The sequence below is a fragment of the Sebastes umbrosus genome, chromosome 22 (assembly GCF_015220745.1).
Source record: "Sebastes umbrosus isolate fSebUmb1 chromosome 22, fSebUmb1.pri, whole genome shotgun sequence".
NCBI classification, from domain to species: domain Eukaryota; kingdom Metazoa; phylum Chordata; class Actinopteri; order Perciformes; family Sebastidae; genus Sebastes; species Sebastes umbrosus.
This window is the reverse complement of record NC_051290.1, coordinates 8,386,952-8,410,445: the sequence shown is the minus strand read 5'-3', so window position 1 is coordinate 8,410,445 and position 23,494 is coordinate 8,386,952. Positions and strand designations below refer to the sequence as shown.

The window sequence follows — 23,494 nt, the reverse complement described above, 5'->3', positions numbered from 1 at the left end:
GAACCTTGGAAGTCACGGAGCACAGTCAATCCCCAGTGTCGGGTTTCTGTCTTGATGCAACTTTCCACTGCACACTTGACCATGACAAGGCATGGTGCAAAAAAGAAAAAAGTTATGCAAAATGAATTGCAAATCTCTCAAATGATTTTGGTGTTGTAATTCATACTTTCAGGCGAGATGCCATCTTGGGAAATAAGTTTGCCGTCTTTCAGTCTTCACTTGTCCAATCCTCCTTTTCATCTAAATCCAGTCGCACTTTTTCCTCTAAATACTATTTCTTGAATACGTAAGCTATTTTAAAGCAGCCTGTTTCCATGCACCACAGCTTACTGTCCATTAAAAGTTGACCAGAGCAAGGGCAAAGTACTGGTGGGTATTATTTTTCAGGAGGTCCAGCAGCCAGTTCTGCAGTACCCTCCCCTCCTCTGCAAACATGATCTCCATTCCACACACACACATGCACAGAGGCTGCTATGCAGACAGTAATCCTAACGCATTCACTGGTACGTCTACATGTGTTGAATATTTTAACCTAGAGTTGGCACACCAGAGAATAGAGTGCTGGTGCTCTAGCAACCACAAAACTAAAGGGGGGAAGTGTTCAGAAGAGGCATACAAGTTTAGCTTTCATTTTAAAAGCTGTTATGTTCATTGTTCATTGTTCTGTAAAGCTTGTTAGCAGTGCACACAATGCAATCGTTTCCTAATTGTGATATTAAGCGTTAATGAGGAAGCTCTGTTTTGAGTCGTGTTCTTGTAGAGGAGCGTGTGTTGTTGGATCCTCCCCCCCTCCAGCCATGAGCTTGAGCTATTTTTGTGCTTCTCTGCAGTGCTGCTCCACAACTCGGGTTATTAGGCGGGGTGAGCTTGTTTCAGTCGGTGTGGCTGTTGTCTTGTTGGATATGCTAGACACAAGTTTTTGGTCAAAGAACCCCCCTATCCCAGCCATCTGTCTGTGAAATCCACACACTGGTAGCAAAAAGTGAATTTCTTTGTGTGCTAGTTCTAATACCAGACTTGTTGTGAGGCCTCAAAGATTAGTTCAAATCCAGCATTCCTTTAGCACTCAGATTTGTGTTAATCCTCCGCATGAAGATTTGGAGGAGTGGAGGAGAGGTACATGTGAATACTTGAATTAAACACCACCTGTATCCGTGTTTGGTATTTGACTCCTCACTAAGCTGTCTGACACGGACATGTATTTCTTGTTTTCGGCTTATCATCTTGTTTTCAATCAGAAGTAATAACTTAATATGTAATGTGGGCACATGAAAAAATTGAGCAAGGTTTGAACAGGCTTAATGGCTTGTTACTTAAAATAATCTTATTGCCACATACTCCACTGGAGCAGTCAGTAATTACACTGCTCGTAATGCATCGTGGCTTACCATCATTGTTTCCAGCACATTGCTCTCATCAACCTGTACACTACCTGCCTGGCTCCGAACAGCAGGCCGACATAGTGAGCAACTACCTACTGGAGCAGTTAGCAGTTAAAGAGACAGATATTTTACTCAGGAGTTGGTGGAGACCAAACCAGAGCAAAAGGAGAGTAGCCCCTGTTTTCACCACCTTTATTTCTCTGGACAGTTACTGAGAGTTGGTCAAGGCAAGGTCATGTGCTGTAGGTCTACTACCATTGGTCCTGAATGTTCACTGATGGGATTAGATGTTATTATATACAGTATTATTATTATTGTGCCCAGTTGTCTGTCAGCTAGTGTGCCCACTCTGAGACTGAATAGCAGATGGCTAACATTCAGATGACACTGACACGGCATGCCTATGGATTTATTGACTGCATCAGTGGTGAAAACAATTCCCTGCGGTCACATAACATTTGCTGTACACATTATGGTAGAGAGACCTTAAACATATGAAACTTTACTAAAGCAGAACATATGATGTCATTAAGGTAAAAGCAGGTAAAGTGTGCCAGTAGTCTCAAGTGGTGCAGTTCTTTAACATAATAAAGTCCTAGAACGTATTAGCAAACACACTTTTAGACTTTTCTATTTGAATATAAAGTAGACTGGTGCATAGCATTGTTCCTTGGCCCCCTTTTTTGTGTGTTGGTCCAGCCTGTTTCTACTCAGGCCTGTGGCTTTAAGAGCAGCACAGTGAAAGCAGGCCACTGCGCCTCAGCAGAGTAGAGTCAGGGCCAGAGAGAGAGATAATGAACAAGGGCCGTCAAGCTCCAACTGCCTCCAATATCATCGACCTGCAGAGCCAGAGCCTCCGCAGACACACAGTTTTAGACGTACGCATGCGCGAGTTCCTGACCCCACAGTCTTGGAAGTACGGACGGAGATTGCTAAACGCTATCAAGGCTGCCAACACTATTAAAATAATTCTAGTAGGGATGTCACAGTGAGGAAACCCACCTGCTAATAAACTTGCGACAACACCAGTGTTGCCAATTACGCCAGATATTTTACATGAAAAGATGATGCTTAATATATGTACAGCGCTTACATTGATCTGATTGATCTGTGCGTCTGGCCTCTCCGGTCGGGCTTTCGCTGCGGGGCTGCTGTGACCGCTCCGTCCTCCACACGACGATTGCCTCATTAACGTTATGGTTCCCTTATAACATTGGGTTTAAGTCTGAGGTATTGCCAAATAGGTGCTTTTTACTTTTGGCTTTGACACCAAATCTTCCACCTTCGTTTTATATGTCAACACGCTCTCGTCACGTTGATACGTGAAAATGAACTAAATAGGTTTCGGCAAGTAATGTAGTAGTAATGTAATGTCATTTTTATCAATATAAACATTATTAATTAATTGAATGTAGGCCAAAGACACATATTAGCTTAATATCATGAAGTAAACCACTGCATGGGGTTATCAAAACGTTAACATTAAACGACATATAGCAGACGTAATGTTAAAATATAATTTTACAGCGTTGCATTTCGAAACAACGCTGTCTTGTTAACTTTTCACTCTTATTTTCCACCGATTATTTTCATCTGTTGTTTAAATGCCATGCGGTGGTATATTAAATATAATGCAAAAATGGTGCTTTTTATATAATATCAGTTCAGTATGTATCAAGGTACTGAAAAGCAACTGATTTGTTTGGTATGATAGTCCATCTAATGGCCTCATCATCAACATATTTAACATTTATAATGTTTGCAAATGTTAAACTAGGAATTTACTATGAAGTCTGACGGTTTTTAGGAGGAGTCAGATAATTGCCTATATTTACTAGGGTGCTGCTCTAAAAGATGACGCTGGCACTAATAAGTGAGAGTTTGGGTTATTGCTATATATAGTAGTGTCAGGAGAGCGGGCTCAGCTGGACTGTCGTTCAGACAAAGTGTAGAGTATAATCATCATGGTCGCACCAGAAAGTGGAGCAGCAAAATTTGCTCGTCCTCCTTAAAATAGGTGGTGTTGAAAGGTGACGTAGTGACGACTCGCAGGGCTAGTTAGACTAGCTGGTCAAGACAGGCTACGATAGCACTCCAAGAACACAGTTTCATAATTCATAATTGATTGTAAACCATGTGGAGCGGTTTATACTGTACAATAGCTTTTTCATTTTTTGGGCTCTCCGTTCCGTTAAAGGTCAGCTCTGTTAAGACTGCACTTGGTCAGCAGCACAAATTTGCTTGAAGCATTCAAGAAGCTAACAACTTAAAGCTATAATGTCCCTGAGGAGCAAATTGAGGATGATCTTTGTCAGAATTTTTGGCTAACTGAGGAGACTCATTTTGTATTGAGAAAGAAATGCAACAAGGAATGTGTGATATATGAACACGAGCGTGTGTGCATGAACCTGCATGTATTACAGCTCTTATCTACAGAGCTTGACAACTGAGGTACAGTTGTCAGGGTTACTAGATTGCATGAGCAATAATATAATCACGGACCTCCAACATGGTGGCTCAGGAGCCTACTGTACATACCGAGTTACCAGTTTATTACAGCTGAAATGTAATGCAGTCCAATACAACAACAATGCAAGTGTTATATCGGACTTCGTATTGTATTGCATTCAAATGTTCTGCTCACTCACATTTTCATAATGTAAATGAGACTAGGGATGTACCACGTTGATGCCAAAATTCTGAAAACGTGACGGTACAGGTTTTTCTACAGTGCTGTAAGTAGCTGTGAGTAAAGGGAGCATTCCTGCGGAGCTAACGGATAACGTTAACAGAGGTTGCATTGAGTTTCATTGTGGTGAGTTCAAGCTGTTCAGTAAAAATGAGTAGTTTTGGGCAAGAAACTTGAGTAAATCCAGTTGTTTGAAGGAGATGTTTTCACAGCAATATAAAATAGATAATAGAGAGGGAATTGACGTGTTTTATTTCCTAACACTATTGTTTTAATATTTACTGTGGTATCTAATGGGGTATCGAGAGTCGTGGACTACTACTACTACATTTTTAGTAGCGTGACATCCCTTCATCTCTGACACAGTGCTAAGTTCAACTTGTACCTGCTGTAAAACCCCGGCTCACAGTCAGGAACATGAAAACATCTATAGGAATAAGAATTCCCTCTGGATTCCACACTTTACGTCAGCGCTGGGCTGGTGAGGGCTCACTGTGGAAACTGTGATTCAAGCTCTGTAAAACAACACAGGTCTTTTGGATTTTGGATTGGGAAAAAAAAAAGAAAAAACAGTTAGGTGTTGCTGTAGTCAGTTTACTGTGATGTGTTTGTGTGTGAAGGTCCTATTTAACGTGTGTTCCCATTAAACTAGCTGGTGCAATGAAGCCTGAATCGTCCCCGAGGCATCGGACCCACGTGCTCTATCCCCCACTTACAAAAAGGCCTTTTCCCCACGCAGAGGGGAAGGCGTGGCAGTCGGAGAGTGCCAACCCATTCTAGCATTACATAACCGCCTTGTATAGAGGCCATCACTTCTGCATGCACGACTCCTCACAGGACATGCATACAAACATACAGCGGGCATCTACAGCAGTGAGCCTTCTTAGTTATTCTGGGCTGCAGGTGCCAAAAGAAGATTTATGGGGCATATTTATGTTTTATTGGGGCCGGAGTTGCAGAATAGGAGTTTTTCTCCAGGCCTATACCGATACCAATACTCTCCCATTAAAGCAACCAGTTCAAAATAACCTGTACTGGTATTAAATGCCTCAAAATAACTGTAAACTCTCACCCAGTGGCCAGGGCCTTTATTTATCTCGGCTGCAGAGAGAACCAGGCTTTTATTTTGAACTGGTTTCTAATAGGGAACCATTTTAGGGATGGAATATCTCTAAGTTCCACCCCTCACGTTGTCATCAAAGGTCATTACAGGTTTCTAGACTGTTCCTATGTAGCATTGCTGTCCTTTCATTGTTGGCCCGTTCTGTCTAACCCCCTCACTCTAACCCCCTCTCTGCAGTTAAGGACCTGATCCACTGGCGAGACCCCAAGAAGTCGGGCGTGGTGTTCGGGCTGTCCATGCTGCTGCTGCTGTCGCTGGCAGCCTTCAGCGTCATCAGCGTGGCCTCCTACCTGCTGCTGGCCCTGCTCTGCGTCACCATCACCTTCCGCATCTACAAGTCCGTCGTCCAGGCCGTGCAGAAGTCCAGCGATGGACACCCCTTCAAGTAAGACCAAAATCCTCTAGAAAGTCAACGTTGCTTTATTCTACCTTTTCTTACTTGTTGTCTGGGAGGTTTGATTGACCTGGGTTTGATCCGGCCAAAACAATGTTTTTAGTTTGATGCTCAAATTGGCAAAGTATTGAGTGTTTCTCTCAGGACTTGTCAGCCCCTGAATCAGAGGATAGCTGACCAAATCAATTTATGAACTAAACTCTGTGATGTACTGATATCTGTTGGTCTATGGTTTTAGGAGCATTCTTTGGACACAAGTTTGCGACACACGGCCTCTTGCCTGGTTTACTGCCAGCTCTGTGTGTGTCATACACAAACCGACTATCCGACTGGAGTAGAGATGCATGCCCAGAAGGATGTCAGTAGGTTTTTGGATATGTGCAAATAGCGTATCACAACGCCGACCTTTTAAAGAAGGTGAATCTGAGTGTGCACGGCTGCATGTAAACAGGAATATTCATTTTCATTAGACATGTAAACAGCTTAGTAGGAATCTTTTTCAGAATAAGGGCAAAAACAGGAATATTTTTTGCATGTAAATGAGCCATTGGTCTTGATCAACAACCCTCTAAACCTTCGTGCTATGTGGTATGACAACTATTATTTTCTTTTATAAGCCACTAAGAAAAAACAGAGAGCCTCCCATTAGTTTCCTCCTTGAAGCCGTTCACCAGGCTGGTTCTGCATGTTTTCCTGCAGCACTTTGGGCCCGGACGCTTAGCCTCATTTTGTGCTCACCCTCCTCCTCTTCCTCCTCCTCCTCCTCCTCCTCCCTCTCTGCAGAACCCTGATAGATAAGGATGTCAGCATCCCCCCGGAGACCTTCCGCAAGCACGTGGACGCCAGTCTGACCCACATCAACCGAGGCCTGAAGCAGATGAGCCGCCTCTTCCTGGTCGAGGACCTCGTGGACTCCCTAAAGGTGAGCAGCTCCGACCTTCAGCGACTGTCCACCGTCGTCCTGTGTTCTGATCATTTAGTGTGTTTTATAACGGGAGCCTGTCGCCCACTCTGTCCTATAAAGAGTCCTCTCTGGGGTGCAGCCTATTTATAACTCTGATTGGTACTGTAGTAACTCATCAGTCACATTATAGTCCCACTCTGATCTGTATCGTTGCAATAAACCCCAGTACAGTAATTAGGATTATATTATTGGATGATAATTATTTAGAGATAAAACTAAAAAATCTCTTTGATAGGTATATAGACAACTAAAAATCACAATGTGGCATAAAAACGTATATCTCATATTCAATATATAAGCGCAATCTCTTCTATTATTGCCTCCCACAACTGCTTACTTCACTGGCCTGCCAAACAACTCGTAAAAAATGAGCACGGTCCCCCCGTGGCCTTTTTAATGACTTGTATCTCAAACATCCCAGTTTCTAAAATGCAGTGGAAACACAAGAAGAACCTCATACCAAAGTTCTGAAAAGCTCCGAGCTAGAGGTTGTTAGGCTGACTTGGTAAAAGTCCAAAGTCTGTCTTCCAAAGGGCCTTCACGTTGTGAATGATTAGAGCTGTGCTCAGGGTGAAGGTGGCAGAGCAGGGAAGGTGTCACCAAACTATGTACAAACCAGAAATGTGTGAGTCGTCCCTCCCTACAAGGTGCAACAAAACGAACAGGAGAAACAGGGAGCTGACAGTCCAGCTCAGTCAGTCCACACCCTCACAGTCCTGAGAAGAGGTCTGTTCACCAAACGCCTGCTTTTGTTTCACTTTGTAATAAACTCTTGCAGTTGTAGTGAGGTGTGGCGACATAAACCATTTGACAAGATGTTATACCAATGACTGAACTTTGTGTTGGAGAAAATAAGTCTCACTCATGTTGCAACACAGCCATCAGAGCAGAGCAGCCAAGCCGCAATAACACTTAGTCCACATATCACACTAGGTGTTTTTGGACTTGGGGACTCCCTGAGAGGAGCTGCCCACTGGGGAGCTCCCCCGACAACTACACACCTTCAAGGTCTTTGTTCTGTTTGCATTCACATCACCAATAGGGACCCTGAAGTGATGTAAGCCAGCCAGCATAAGTTCTCTTAGCTTTTTTTGTAATATAAGAATAAATAAACAACTCTGTTACAAGCAAAATAGCGTCACGAACGTAACTGTTGCGATTTCAGTTCGAATCGGCTTCCTCGGCTCAGTCGAGGCCTATTGAAAGAGTCTGGGACACGGATCTTGGGGTATGTGGTGTGACACAAGCGCAGTGTAACTATAGCTGCGGTCGTGCGTTGCTATTGGCTCAATTTCGGCGAGTACAGACCAGATTGTACTGCGTATGTGTTGTACCCCCAAGATATGACACTTGACATCTAGGGTCATCATCACATCATATTATTGGGGTACAACACACATGTTTTTCTGACCTTAATCAGTTTGTGTCGGCCACTATTGAGACGTGATTTGAGAACTTACAATATGATGTCCTCAGATGTGAGTTAAACTCTGATGACGTGTACGTGAAGTGTTGGATTGTGTCTAGAAAGCTTCACCTCTCTGACCTTCTCTGTTGTTCCCCTCACCAGCTGGCTGTGGTCATGTGGCTGTTCACCTACGTAGGAGCCGTCTTCAACGGAATCACCATCCTCATCCTGGGTAAGCCTCATTCACACTCATCATATCTCAGAAAAACTGGATGTTTTTGATTTTTACATATTGAAATACTCACATGCAAAATAATTAACATTCCCTTAAATGGAAACCACCTCCCAGTTCCCGTTTGAAAAGTGTTTTGTGAATTCTTAGCAGTACATGTCTACACATTCTCATCCTGTAAGTCTTGAACTATCTGTACAACTATCTGCTCAGCCTGCATAACACCGCTGTATATTCATCTCCATGGGTTTTGCAGTTTAAGCAGATACTGGATGACTGTTGTTTGTCTCACCTCTGGCTCACACAGAAATATAACAACATCAGCTGGTTGAAACTATCTGCTGAAGAGAGGCTGAAAGATCAGCTTGCCAAAAGTGGCAAAGGGAGCTCTGAAGCATGACATCATGTGATATTTATGTAGTTTAAATTGGAAAAGTATGTGTTGTTTGAAAACCAAAAGTACAGGGAGGCGATTTGTAACTTTAGAGTGAACAACACTAGAACTCTTCAGGTCACTGGCAGATATAAAGAGTTGAATAGAAACCAGAGGATCTGCGGCCTTTGTAATGACAATGATTTGGGAGGCGAGTATCATATTTTGTTTGAATGTAAGTATAATGAACTATAGAGAAAGATATTTGCCAAAATATTATTTAAACCGTCCATCTATGTTTAAAGTATTTTTGTTATTACAATCGGATAAGCCAAAAGCTTCAACTGGTACTCTCAAGAACTTTGAACAAACCAGGGAGGACAAAATATAGGTCAAAGAAGTGCTTCAACTTATTCATGAAGTGTCATGGTGGGAACTAAAACAATACATTGTTCAGACTTTCATAAGGTCATGAGGCCTTTCAAGTGCCTCCAGATTCAGATTTATGGTTGCTGACATTTTCTAACAGAAGCATAATAACACAGCGTGCTATTAAAGAAGAGCGATGTGTATTAGTTGCAGACAGAAGTCTCTCCGTGTCCTCATTTAGTCTGCTGGTCCAAGCGATGTGCAGCGGTTTGACAGGATGGCTCGGAGGCTATACGGTTATATAAGAAGTGGTGACCAGCTGACCTCTCTGTACTGTCCACTAATGGTTGCTCCACTCTTCTGTGGTCCAACACTTTGACCGTCTCTTTAAATTCACTCTTTTTAAGCGGAGTACCGGCTGAAAGATCGTTAATGTAAACTGAGCGTTTTACTGCCGTGGTGTTAAGGACTAAAAAGATAAGGGTATCAGACGTGGGCGACGACACAGTGAGTCCTTTTGGTTCTTCAACCAGAAGAAGCATGTGGATTAGCATACATTTATTTGAACCTACCTATATAACACATTGGGATGACCGTGGTCTTCATGCCCTCTGTAAGTTTAACGAGATGTGGCTGTAATAATACTGAAAATTATGTTTAGTGTCTGACAGAAAACTGAGAACGAGATATTGTTGTATTCTCATCTCTGACTACAAACCGCTATGAAATCAAATCTATAAAGAATGCAAAAACTTAGTCACTAAAAATCAATAATTAAATAAATGAAAAAAAGGATATTTATAGAAATGTACAAATGAGACATTTATTTATTTCCTGGTCAGTTACCAACATTTACATATGTATTAATTAAATTAATAATCTAATGATTGATTTATTGATGAAAAAGTCTTTTTTTGTCCTCCGTAGAACTCCCCATTCGTGTCAATGTTCAGTATGTTATCGTGTTCCTAACATGTCTACTCTCTCTGTTTGTGTTGTGCAGCTAACATCCTCCTCTTCGCCGTGCCTCCCGTCTACGAGAAGAACAAGGTGAGAGTGCGACCCTCTGTCCCCGCTCTGCCGCGAATACATCAGATGACCCGCTGACGGCAGCGATGACTTCAGTTGTTAGTGAACATTCCCGTCGGCAGTGAGCTCACTGGATGACTCCAGTCTTTATCAGACACTGAAGGCTTGTAGCTGGCCGGCGTCCAGCTGCTGAGAATATGAAGTCATTCCACTGCCGGGTCTAATAAGGGGGGGTCGTCAGCATCGTGTCAATGCACATCATGTGGAATGGGAACTTTATGTGTTTAGGGGATTATACTCATCAACAGACTTCATGAAGGGAAGTTTTGTTGGGTTCAATTACAGAGATGTAAACACTCATAACAGTAACTGCATCTCCTGACTTGCACCACCTCATAAAGGTACGTGCTTCAGCCTAAGTACACTACCTAGTGCTGACATTTTGACTTCTGCAGATACTCCGTATCGTAGTAACCAGATGCAACCAAAGCACCAGATGAAATAACGACCGGGCCCAAAGGCGGAGAATCTATACAGTATCGCACAACATAATATCGCGATACTCATGTGTATCGATATTTTCTTACACCCCTAAGTGATTATTAAGAGGGATTAGTTTTGAGTCTATACATTGTTTTTTTCATGAAAATCCTACTCATTGTGCCTTTTAAGCCTGAAACAATGTAGTTCATACAACGTGTGGTCACGTGTTTCTACGTATTTCTAACGGTGGCCTCTGTTCTGAACTCTAAATCTTACAGTCATTTCTCGACCTCATGACTCACAATTGGAATGTAGATTGACTTATAAATCAGGTGCTTTCCCTTCAGGCTCAGCTCTCTCTTGACCATTTACAATGTCCACATTACTGCTGACGCTGCCTGTTGATCTGAACGAGCTCCCCGAGAGATCCTTCAACTAGTTTCCAACCCCAAAAGGGGTAATCCACCATTGACTTAAGGTGCTGACTCTTCTAGTTCTGCTGGCTCATTTGGTCCTGATGTCAGCAAAGTTTTCACTCTACTTCCAATGAAGCAGAATTGGTGACAAGCGTCACTCTTACTGGAGCCCAACACCAGAAAGAAAATGCTAAAACAACACTTGTTTTGGTTCTCCATTGACCGAATGGCTCCTAGTAGCAGCCCGTAGGATTCACTAGTTCTCAAAAATGGAAATCGGATTTCAAAATGATCCTTTGCTTATTTTAAGCCGTAAGAATTCTTTTCCCAGACTGATGCTTACCTTCTCTCATATTTTTCTCCTTCCAGACCCAGATTGACCAGTACATCGACCTGATACGCACTCAGGTCAACACCACGATGGCCAAGTAAGTGAATCTAGTCCTCAGTAATGAGTGCGTTCTACGTGATCAGCCTACAGTTTCCAGATGTTTTAACACCTGTTTTGCTTTTCTCCCACAGGTTGCAAGAGAAACTTCCCGGAGCTGTGAAGCGCAGCAAAACTGAATGATCACCCCCTTCAATTAGAAACCTCCATGTCACCATCATCCTCATCTCCATCACCATCTTAGAGCCCCTTACCTCCTCCTACCCCTCCTCCAGATAACCCCCCCCCCCAGTCTAACTCCTCCTCCCTACTCCATCAACCATCACCACCCTACTACACTGAACCTTGCTAGGTAGAAAAATCTCTGAGCTACTCGATATTCAATGTAAAACTACTGCGCAGCTTAACTTGCAAAAAGCATTAAAAAGAACTGTGCCTGTGCAGACAGGAGAAGCGTGTCGCTAGCGAGGAAGTGATGTAGCGCCGCGGCGGATCCCGACAGTCTGTGGGCGTGCCACAGGGGGAATGGAGGCAGGGTCGAGTGAACTAGACTGAATCTATGACCTGGTTTCGTCGTGTACAGCGAGCAGGGAGGGGTGGATGATGGCTGATGGCTGTCTTATGTCACACAACAAAAAAAAAGCAAATGTCTGTACTTTAAAACCACACATTTCCCTGAAGGTAAATGGATCATTTGAGATGGAAAAATTAAGAAAATGTATTTAAAAAAAACGGAAAAAGGAATAAAAACCAACCTTTTGGGTGTAATTGTGGCTAGTCTTACCCTGCTCTCTTGCTCTGCAGCTGTTCTGTGGATAGATATGAGTTCATTTTAGAGGCTGGTAATGGGTTTGCTGTTACTGATCGGCCTGTTATTGAGTTAGTTTCCATTCACCTTACAGGCACTTCTGTATGTAAGTTTCTGCAATGCACTGAACTTTTATTTTTTAAACCCATGAGCAGGTTGAAATAAAAGGATTGGAACACTGAGCCAGCTGTGATAATTTGGTCTAGTTCACCCTGTTGATCAGATGCATTTTTGAACAGTTTTCTGTATGTATATATATATAAGTATATATATATATATATACATACACCTGAAGACAGGCTCTCTCTGCTGTATGGAAACACGTTAGCCTCGCTTTTTATATCAAAGGAAAAGTTCCCTCACTGACAGCAGTCCTAACTCCGTTTTGTCGCACCTGTTCACAGTGTTGAGGTCTCACATTCACTTGTACATTTTTATTATTCTTATCACTGCTTATTATTACTATTATTGATATTAATTATAGGATGGCTGCTGCTTTTGACTCCCTAGTAGCTTGACAGCGGCATTGTAAGAGTTATGTTAAGTGTCATTGAGCTTCATCGTTTATAAACTGGAGGTCTTTTCAGAGGCCTCCTGACAAATAATTCCTGATTGTTCGCGATAAGTTAGGAGATTCTCTCTTCTGATGTGTTTGTCACACCCTTAAATCACAAAAATGGCTCCCCAGCTCAGTGTCGGTGTTTTAAAAAAAAAAATCTACTGCTGAACTGTGTTGAGTTCCCAAATGTATGGAGTATAAAGTGTGTCACCAGAATAAATATTGACATTTAGCTAGTTTTCTCTGGAGCTTTGACGACTGAGGCTACACGTATACAGATATTTTTAAAAACGGATATTTTCCCTTCCGTTTAAAAAAAGAAAATCGATCCACACGACCTTCGTTTTACAAAATATCTCTGTCCACACTCTAACGCAAAAACGACTCCATCAAACGCTTCGCTCGCCATAATATTTACATGTCACCACAAGTGCAAAATGTTTAAAAAATATCCGCTTTTGTGACCCAAAACTCTGTTTGCGTGTGGACAAGAGGCCAAAACGTAGAGGGAAATATTGTTTTGTTTTTTAAAATATCTGTATACGTATACGACAGGGCCCGAGAGATACAGTTGTCAGGTCTGGGGGAAAAAGCTTGTAAATTAAATAAAGCTCAAATGTGACTTTATTTTTTTTATTTTATTTTTTTGGAGAGGTGAAGAATAAACTTTCACTCCCAATTAAATTAAAAATCAATTGAACTAATTGACACTAAAGTCAAATTTAAATAATTTTTTTTAACTTTGTGATTCCAATTTGAAGTATGACAAAATTGAAAATTAAATTTAATAAATATTTGTAATTCAAAACAAAACACAACAAAAAAAAAAAAAAAATCTAAAACTATTCTCTTGGCACATTTTAGACTCCGTACAAAAAACCTCAACGGTGACCTGAGAGGACGTTAAACCAGATTAGGGGTTTGTGTAACATAATTAGGGGGTGCGATGTTGAATAAAGAGTGTAACTGGGGATATGGAAGCGGTTTCGGTTTGGAGTGGTTATTATTATAGAGCTCTGTTTGTCACTTTGTTCCTTTTTCTTTGACTGCCATGAAGCGCATGTCATAGTGTAAGCTGGAAACAGATTCTCACCCTTTATATAGGCTGTATCATATTCTTGACCCTGACTTTTTGTTTAATATGATTATTACTTGTGACTGTCGATGGTGTTTTTGAACTCAGTAAAAACCATAGTCATATGTTAGTTACTGCTACGTCTCCATATTGTTTTTAAGGGATGAATAATATAGAAGGAAATGTTCGTATTGCTGTCCATTTCATTGAGCTCCAAATTAAGTTTTGCACGGAGTAAATGTCCCCTGAATACTGAATAGCCAACAGCCTCTCAATGCAGTAACTACTACTACTACTATTACTACTACTACGTCTGCCTGTGTACTGAATGTGTTCTCTGGTGGAACATTTCCTCCCCCATGCATGCCCTCCACTGTGTGTCGTCTCACTGATCACCTCAGACGTCTTGGTTGACCCCTCGTGCATGCTGTCTCATTCAGACTCTGGGTGTTAAAGCCAAAATATGCAACGTTTCTGTTGGAGATGCTAGCTGTTAAACCCCCCCACCACCATCCCCTTAGTTGGGCAGGTTACGGCCCCGGTGCTTAGTGCCTGAGGCCGAGGTAAGCAGCATCTGTAAAGGTGCTAAAGAAGAGACGTTGAGTGTGAGGTGAGGGGGGGACCAGGCCCGAATACTGAGACTGTTTTTTATGCATCCTGTTTATTTATTTGAATGTGGAAAAGTTGCATATTGTAGCTTTAAGTTGTCATCTACTAACTTCACGCAAGCTACTGCAGCAAATATGTATTAATGTTTGGTTTACATGCATTCAGTTTATTTAAAGGGACAGTTCAATTTGCCTTTTTTTTTTTTATTTCTACCTCCAACCCAATACCATGGAGATGAATGAAGTGACAAATGTGGTGTTCACAGCATTGAATTATGAGTCAGCACTCTTTTTAGGGACTATTTCTTCTGCAGAATGTAGTTCCCTAGGAAGACTGTTCACAGTGAGCAGCACAAACTAAATTCCAGCACCCGATTCGACTGTTATCGGGCCATTAAATAGGCGTTATCAGTCGCGTTAAGCACCATAGATGTGGGTCAGTAGGGGCCTACTACGCCTACTACGTTGTGAAAGTGAAACTTGATGTGAAACTGAATGAAACGTCACGTTTTGAACACAAACAAAAAGGTTTATTTCGGTTTAAGTAATAAAACTACAACTTCTTTAGGTTTAAGTTAATGGAAAAACATAGTGTTTGGGGTTTAAAATAAGTACGAACTACACATTGTGACTTCCGCTTCTACTTCTACTTTCGGTGATCTACCATGTGAATAGATGATAAAACCAACTAGTGGGTGTAGTAAGCCCCCTACTGACCCACATCTATGGGGCTTATAGCGACTAATAACGCCTATTTAATAGCCTGAAAACACTCTAATTGGCTGATTCCATTAGCATCCATTGTATTGTGGTGGAGGTGGAAATCTCAGAGACACTGAATTAAATTTGAAAATATTTTGGTTGAACTGACCCTTTAATGTTCAACCAGCTGACCCCAGAAGCGTGGCGCTATGAAAGCTAGCTTAGCTTCATACACACGGCACCTTTAAACTAGTTCAGGAGAGGCCATGTTACCTGTTAGCGTGCTACAGTACCAAGGCTAAACAGACCTTTCAGACTCCTAGTTGGCTTATTTCTTTAGAGTGTAATATATATAACATGAATAAAAACCAGTTCCCTGGCAGCATGTTGCTTTTTCTCCTTTCCCCCCGTTCGTCCCCGTGTTTTCATCAGGTATGGGTGTGTGTGTGGCAGGAGTGTGTTTGACTTTCTTTTTTTTTTTTTTTTTGTCTCTGGAGAGTCTTGTTTTGCTTCTGACTCTTCACTGGTTTCTAGACGTTGTTCACTAACATCAGCTCTGTTTTGTATTAGCTATGACTTTGGTTCCGATTTTTTGAAGCTTTGGGAAAGATGTTGCAGGAAAAAAAGACGAAAACTAAAAAAAAAAAAAAAAAAAAAGTATGTGGTCTCTGTACTGATGTCAAAGTGAAATTAATAAAAACACGTCAAAGGACTGTGGCTTTGTGGATGTGTTCTCTTGTCCCCGGGGGAAAGGCCACTGCGAGGACTGTTTACCCAGCATGCCTGCAGTGTGGGAGGACAGAAGATTAAAAAAAATGCACCCAGATGAAATATCTAAAATAAGAAGCTTTTGACTTGAGGCTGCTGTCTGTTATGGTGTTTGGGTGGAGAGAGGATTATAGTTTCTAATTTTAGACCAGGCCCAGCGTACTAAAACCATTAATGTTAACAGTCACATGCAGACGTGACATCCCATTTAAAGCCTACATGGTATTACATAATAGAATCAAAGCTACAGTGTCCTAAATACTGAATGAAGTGTTATAAAGTTAGCGGCTCCAGATGTTACGGATGAACAGGATTGCAGGGTGGTGAAGTGGATAACAGTCTACTAGCCATTGTCGAGGCAACAAATCATTTGCAAACGTGTAGTTTATTGACTGGAGACGCAGGTTAGCTGAATAAGAATAAGATTATATTGGCTAAACTCACATTAACCTGGATAAAATAAGCCATGTTTGAGGAATGGGGCACAGTGGCCTTCAGTGTAAGAGCTGACCTTTGACCTGAGACTGCTAAGCAGACCCCTGAAGGTCATCACCCTAAAAAGAAAAAAGTTAAAATACTTTAATAGGTGATTCAGTGTATTAAATGTATTAGGCTTTTTTTATTAAATCAACTTTCTTTAATAGAACTCGTCAGTTTCGTCAAAACAAATAAAGTGATGACGTCTTAACGGATGCAGATACATAATTTGGTCTTTTTGTAACGACTAAATTCATTTACTAAAATAGTGTTAAAGCCGAAATAGATTTTTTTGGTTATTGTGGTTAAATAAATGTCATTTATGGTGATGCTAGTTTGCTGCTAGACCCCAACTGGCCTCCTTACGTGTGCGTCAAGCAGGAGAGTAAATAGATTTTTGACCGCAGTGAAAACGCTGCTTGCTTTTGAAAGGCTAAACGCCCACAAATATTGATTGAAACTGAATGTTTAGAAGAAGAAGTTTGGTTGTAACGTTAGTATATCCAGCAGCAAAAGTGAACTGTAGTCAATGAGCCTTTGAGGCCTTTATCCAGGCCTGCTGCTGATGACGTGCTGGACTCAAGCCGCAGAGCCCTGAAGCCCCGCCCCCCGCTGCTGCACAGATCACTTGTTTATTAATATTGAACGTGTTGAATGTCCAAATTGCATCAAATTTTACACCGCATATCCTTGGGTCCCCAGTAATACACCCGGTGAGTGTGAGGTAGATCAGATGAACATTTCTAAAGATATGTAAAGGACACACAGACAATTTTCTCCCCTGTAAAGGGGTCTCTGGGGCCAAAAGGTCTGAGAAGCCCTAGTGTCTCAAACTGGTTCTGATTTGTAAGTTAACTCTCTTTATTCCATCTTACAGCCTGATTTATCTTGTATAAACAATTTACTCTTTATTGTAAAAACAGATTGTGACAATAATTATTATTATATGTCGACGTTTTGCGGCTGATGTCATGATGACAGGAGTCATACATGGCTTCATGTTCGGGGTTCACCATATTGCAGCTATTGTATAGAAGTGTTTAACATGTCATTCCCAAACCAGAATTCAGATTAGTGTATTTTCTTAATGTTCAAATTTCTCTTCATCGTATCAAAAGGAGCCCAAATGAGACAAAGTAAGTGTAGGCAGCAGGCAGCCGGGTGGTGTTGAGTATTTATTCAGAGAGATGATGGAGGAGAGAACGCACGTCTCTCATGTTGGCCATGTACAAATGAAAAGGTGAGCAGACGAGGTGAGAGTGAAGAAGAATGAAGAGGATCTCTCTCTCCATCACCATCATACACATACACAGTAGAAACACACACACACACACTCACACACAAGCAAATGCATCACATGTTCTATCATTCATTTCATTGTAACGTACTTCATTTTAAATAATTAAGTGCTATGAGAACTCTTCTAGAGTGATGTGGGGGGCCAATGAAATGGAAATATGACACAGATTCTCTGCCGTCAGAGCGGAGCAGACTGGTCCTTCACTAAGAACATTTTCTATCAAAAGCTTCAAATGAGCAAATTCTGTCAAAGTACAGCAGAGTCATAGGGGCACTGTTATATATCAATATGGAAAATTACAACAAGTTTTGTCTAAAAATATTAGGACTTAATTCTTAAAATAATACAGCATTTTTATCGTACTATTATGACTTTATTCTCCAAACATTCAGACTTTTCCTTCAAAATATTAAGACTTTTTTGTGTAATATTATGACGTTTGTCTCAAAATGTCATCTTTTCTTCAAACGTGTCTTTTTTATAATTATATTATAACTTTTTTTCTCAAAATTATGACTTTATTCTCCAAATATAACGCATTTTCTGGGTTTATTATGATTTCTTTCTCACATTATTAGTTTTTTCCACCCCAAATTCGGACCTTATTCTAGCGTGACTTTCTTCTCAAAATATACTGTTTGTTTGTTGTAACAGTAGCCCTAACACTCTGTTGTATTTATACAACCAAAGCTGACACAAGTATCTTATATACTTAAAGATCACTGATGAAAATGGTTGTTGATGAAAACAGAATCCCTGAGTTATATTTTCCAGGTGAAGACGTGACATTTTATGGCAGACCTTTCTTCCTCTGACAGCTGACAAATTATTCTTCAACATCTTCTGTTGCATACATTTTGTACAGTGAATGAAAAAACTGAAGTAGGTACCACAGCTGGAGCAAACTTTTCAAAAGCAAAAAAGTCCAACGAGGCCGTCCTCCAGCTGTTAAGAGAACAACGTCATTCTTTGAAATCTTGAATGAAGTAGAAAAACTGGACATAATTACAAACACGCTTTGTAGAAATCAGGGTGCATAAAAGTGCTTGTATAAAGGAAAAATAATTCTATTTTTTTCATATATTTACATATTCTTTTTTTTGTGCAGTTCTAGTTAAGATGAGTTGTGGATGATGGAGAGGATGCAGGCTGACAGAGAGATAACATATCTCATTATAATGGATGAGAGAGAGGACGACGTCCCTTCTCCTCCACTGTAAACAAGGAATTAAATAGACGAGAGAAATGTGACTCACTGACTGCACGTTGCCATTCATTGTCTTCAGCAATAACATAAAAACACAGTCTCATTCGACTGGCTGTACAGAAGGAAAGCTGGGGTTTAGTACATTTTTTGGGGGACAAAGTGCTGTGTTGTCTTCAGACACATTATCGTAAAAACTAATTCACCTCGGCCTCACCGAAGACTCTAACTTCCTGAGAGCGTAAGACTCAGGCCCCGACCAGAAACAAGCCCCTCATAGGCCCCTTTCCTGGGCCCCTTTCTGGACTACACATGTGCCAATGTGGTGTAAAAAGAAAAAAAAAAGTCCAGATACTCTTGCAGTTGTAATATCTAAAGCCCCGTTTCAGCATCACTGGCTGATCAGACCACACTTTGCTATTATTGGTCCAATGCTCAAATTAACTGTAGCATTCAGATTTACCAATGGACTGATTGATTGGTGAAGTAGTGACTACTTGCAGGGCTAGAGGGCGACCACTGTACCTGGAGAGTTAAAGGGACTGTTTGTAAGAATCAGAAATGCTTGATAACAGCGACACCTTTGGCCGTTAAGTCAACGAAAGTCAGCGTCCTGTTGCTCGTGCTCGTGCGCGCGCACGCGCTTGTGCTCGCTCTACATAGACATGAGCGAGCATTGATCAACACAGTGAGGCGACACACGTCAGCTAAAACCACAATATCACTCTATATTTCAGCTGCTTGGCAGTAATGTTAGCTGACCAGACGAAGGTCGGAGGGAGACCCGAGCCCCCGGTCAGAGACGATAACGTTTCTCTCTGCGGAGCCCCGTCACTTCACAAGACACGGGAAACCTCTGTTGGTCTGGAGGAGCTGCAGCAGTTATTTCTGCACAAACGTCCACTGTACATTCACTAGATATTCTCAGAGCTAAACTAACTCTCCTGCAGTGTGAAGTGAGCGCGCATGCACGTGAGGTGGAGCGAGCTGTGAGTGAAGGCAAGCAGGCAGAGGAGCAGAGTACAGCAGAGACTCCGGCCCTGGAGACCAAAGCTACGGTCTCCCCCGCGTCCTCCGACCGCGGCCAACACTGTTTGGCAAGACGGGCTTCACTAGATATAACTTTGCGGTTTTGGTGCTTCCGTGTAGTTTGTGTTGGAGTCTGAGTCTGAACAGCGTAGCCACACGCGAGCGCGCATGGGACACCGACCCGGATTAATTTACACGTGTAAGAAGTTACAAACAGTCCCTTTAACTGCTGGCATGCTAGCTAGCCAGGGATAGGAGCGTATCTCTGTCCCGAGGGTCCTATGTTCACCAGCTAAATATTCTCTTAATATGACACATCAAAGCTGGGGGAGGCAGTTTATTTTTGGTGTGTTATTGGGCAAAAATGCCATAAGTGCTGTTTTGTTCCTCTGCTACAATTATCAAGCTGTATTGGAAACTATTGAAACCTTCAACAGCATTTCAAGCATCCATTAAGAGGGTTCATCTAGCTACTAGCAGGAAGGTTGTTGTTATTTTTATAAATATTGTTTTTTATTATTATCTAAATCTCACGAGATCCTCAGGTAACAGCAATCCTGTTCCTGTATAAGGCTTTAGTTTCAAAAGAGCGAGGCTGGACTTTGATTCTTTTAGGCCATGACATTTGTAGGTGGTGACATTTCCTTCGTGTCAGCCACTTTAACCACAGCACACTGTCAGTTTAAAGGGGAAATTCCAGTATTTGTCAACCAATCTCAGATATTTGTCTATTATGACATCTGGTCATGATGCCATTTTACTCTGTAGAGATTTGGGAAATTTGGAGCAACGTCAGAGACAAGGGGCCAGAATAAGATCCTGTTTGGCAAACACTGTAATTTCCCCTTTAAGACAGAAGGTGGTGGGCTGTTTCTGGACGGGGGCCGTGTGAGGAGCGACGGACGGAAGCCCTTTCTAAGTGCCAAAGTGAGCTGCGGCGGGAGCCAGCTCAGTGTGCCCGTGGTCCTGGGAGGAGAAGCAGTCGTCGGAGTGGGTGAAGTGCAGGGCGGCCTGGTTGTAGCTCAGCAGGGCCTGCTGCTTCTCCTCCGGGCTGTAGTCCAGAGAGTGAGGGTGCACCTGCTGGACGTGCCTCTTGATGGTGCTGACCTTCAGCGTGGCCAGCGTGGCTCCGCACACCATGCAGATGAGGCCGTGTCTGCGACAGTCGTAGTCCATCAGGTACTCCATCCGCCAGCGCACCTGGTAGTTCCTCCTCTGGTCCTTCCCGGGGTAATGGCCGTGACGAGAGGGCGTGGCCGCCGCCGCTGCAGCCGCGCCGTCGTCCCTCGCTTTACCCTTCCCTCCGCCCATGCCCTCCTCCTTCTTCACCATTTTGCTGTGTGTCCTGACATCAGGGGAGGCGTCCTCATTCATCTCTCCTGCCGTATGTAGGACATCAGCGCCGCTCGGGTTGATTTCTGCTAAAACAGCAGGGAGAGAGACGCTGTAGTTAAACTACATGAAACCACCTCACTCTGACAATAACTAGAAACAAACAAAGCTGCCTTGCTTACATCACAAGCTGCTGGCTCATATTTACGTATCTCAAAGATGCAATATTTGTATGTAAGAAAATCTGTCTTGTCAAGCTAAATCACCAGGTGGGACTTAAAGAAAGAATATATCAACCTCACCATGGGTTCATTCTGTTTTCTCAAGGAATTACATTTTTATAGGCTGTAAACTCTCAAATTCATGCCCACATAAACATCGTGTATTTGCAGAGTAACAGTAGTAACAGTAGCAGTGGTAAAAGCATCTCACCATCTTGAATCTGCGTGCCTTCACTAGAATAATCTTTGGTCCAGGCGGCAGCCATGGCTTCCCTCTCTTGCCGGCTCAGGGTCGTCGTCTCGGGGTGACACTCCTGGATGTGGCGGCGGAAGCTGCTGACCTTGACTTCGTGCAGGACCTGAGAACACACCATGCAGAAGTTGCCCCGGCCCTGAGGCCCGTAGGCCACCAGGTAGTCGAGGCGGAGCCGCCACGGGTCGCCCCCGCGCAGCCGCCTCTTCCTGGGCTGCCGGAGGGGCTGCGGTCCCTGCTGCGGCGCTCCGACGCCTCCGTCCTCGCCGATGAGACAAGTGTCCTGAGTTAAAGTGCCATCGCCTTCTGGGTACAAGTCAGTGTTGATCTGGATGGCCTCCACTTCCTGAGCAAAGAGGTCCACCCCGCCTTCTTTGGTGTTGGGCTCTGATTTGATTGAGTTTTCCGACTCTTCTGTTGTTGGGGCACAGAATCATACAACATGTTACATATGAAAGATTACAAATATATACAAAAATTCTTTGTCATTTACCAACTACAGGTTCCATGAGGCGTTGGCACTGTGCCCTGGGGGTCCATGGGAACTGTAGTTCAATGATAAACCCAAATAATCAGTATTGATGACACTGTTGGATGCTGATGGAGCACCTGACTGTGATCAGGAGGCAGCGTTGGACGATTCAAGAGGGCGACGGGATGTCCAGGCTGCTTGGCTCACCCTGTTACCATGGCAACACTGATACAGATAAGCAGTGATAAAGGGCGTTGGTGGGTGGTGGACGGGTGGATTTGTGCTTGTGACGTCAACACATTTCAGATGTCAGACTGATGAGACTAAATGATGTATTTGTCTATACATGATTCAGTTCTATAGATCCACCAACAGTCACATGTTAGAGCGGTTTTAGTGTTTTCCTTTATAGCAGCAACCTCACATTTTGTTTTTGGGTGCATGTAGTGGTGTGCCTTCTGCTCTTACCATGAGTCTGAGCCCAGGCCTGCAGGATGCAGTGCTTCTCCTCGGAGCTGTAGACCAGCGAGTTGGGGTGGGTGTCCAGCACGTGGCTCTTGATGTGGTCCAGGTGGAGCGATGGCAGCTCTCCTCCACACACCATGCACAGCAGGCGGCCGGCCTCCGCCTCGTACTCCATCAGGAACTCCTGGCGGAACCAGGCGTGCAGCGAGTCGTTCAGGTAGCGTTCCAGGGTCTGGGCCGACGGCCCCGGGAGGTCCTGCTCCTCCTCTTGGGGCTGCTGGGGGGCTTCACCCTCCTCGGAGCGGGGAGACACACTGGGGGGTTGTTGCGGCTGCTCCTGGGGCGTCACCGGCTCCGGGGGTTCGGCTGTATTTAGAAAGCAAAGAAATTAAATTTTAAGTTCCTCTTGGGTATCATAACTGTTGGCCACTGTGTCTTAAAACTATCTTTATCTAAAGTGATTATCTGCAGGCCTGATTGTACAGTACGTGACTGTTTCAACACAGAGGAGACGAATCAATGATAATAAGTACATAAAGTGCTTTGTGAGCTTGTAAATGATACGTGTAGAAACTAGACACAGGGTGCATTGACCTCACCCTGTGGGGATAATGGAAGGCAACAAGCATACATGATTATTTTATGATCAGACAGATAACGTATCTTCAATAAAACAGGGACATTCTGTTTTAATTGGGGGTGAAGAAGTTATATGTACATTTGAATGTAACAGTAAGAACTCATAATTTGAATGGGTACATTTCAATACACAAAGTCTTCCTCATTATAAACCAGTTTTTGATCTAGCTGAATTTGCATATAGTTGGTGACACTGTGTAACCTCTAAAAGAGGAGAGAGCTCACGCGTTCTCTTACAAAGGACACGTTTAAGCTATTAAATCGACCCATTTCAGTACACTTGTGTTTTTTTTTGTTGCTGTCTGACTTGGTCTGGCATGACCAGCACTTTA

The 23,494-nt window shown here is 42.8% G+C and overlaps 2 protein-coding genes across 6 annotated transcripts in view; one reads left to right on the top strand and one right to left on the bottom strand.

The window, feature by feature from the left end:
- Positions 1-15,715, top strand: part of rtn3 (reticulon 3) — a 32,872-nt gene extending 17,157 nt beyond the window's left edge. For all 3 annotated transcript variants that reach the window (XM_037759410.1, XM_037759411.1, XM_037759412.1), the window contains 6 exons: positions 5,372-5,579; positions 6,372-6,510; positions 8,123-8,192; positions 9,938-9,984; positions 11,232-11,290; positions 11,385-15,715. In XM_037759410.1, the coding sequence (XP_037615338.1) occupies positions 5,372-5,579; positions 6,372-6,510; positions 8,123-8,192; positions 9,938-9,984; positions 11,232-11,290; positions 11,385-11,433 (572 nt within the window). In that variant the 3' untranslated portion in view covers positions 11,434-15,715. The remainder of the gene's footprint in view (positions 1-5,371; positions 5,580-6,371; positions 6,511-8,122; positions 8,193-9,937; positions 9,985-11,231; positions 11,291-11,384) is intronic.
- A 4,172-nt stretch (positions 15,716-19,887) lies between these two features.
- The window catches only part of si:dkey-106g10.7 (uncharacterized protein C11orf95), a 7,463-nt gene continuing 3,856 nt past the window's right edge, over positions 19,888-23,494 (bottom strand). For 2 of the 3 annotated variants that reach the window (XM_037759047.1, XM_037759049.1), the window contains exons 3-5: positions 22,527-22,889; positions 21,545-22,000; positions 19,888-21,201 (exon numbers count right to left, since the gene is read on the bottom strand). In XM_037759047.1, coding sequence (XP_037614975.1) covers positions 20,696-21,201; positions 21,545-22,000; positions 22,527-22,889 — 1,325 coding nt within the window. In that variant the 3' untranslated portion in view covers positions 19,888-20,695. The remainder of the gene's footprint in view (positions 21,202-21,544; positions 22,001-22,526; positions 22,890-23,494) is intronic. The other variant, XM_037759048.1, reaches the window with a different exon arrangement.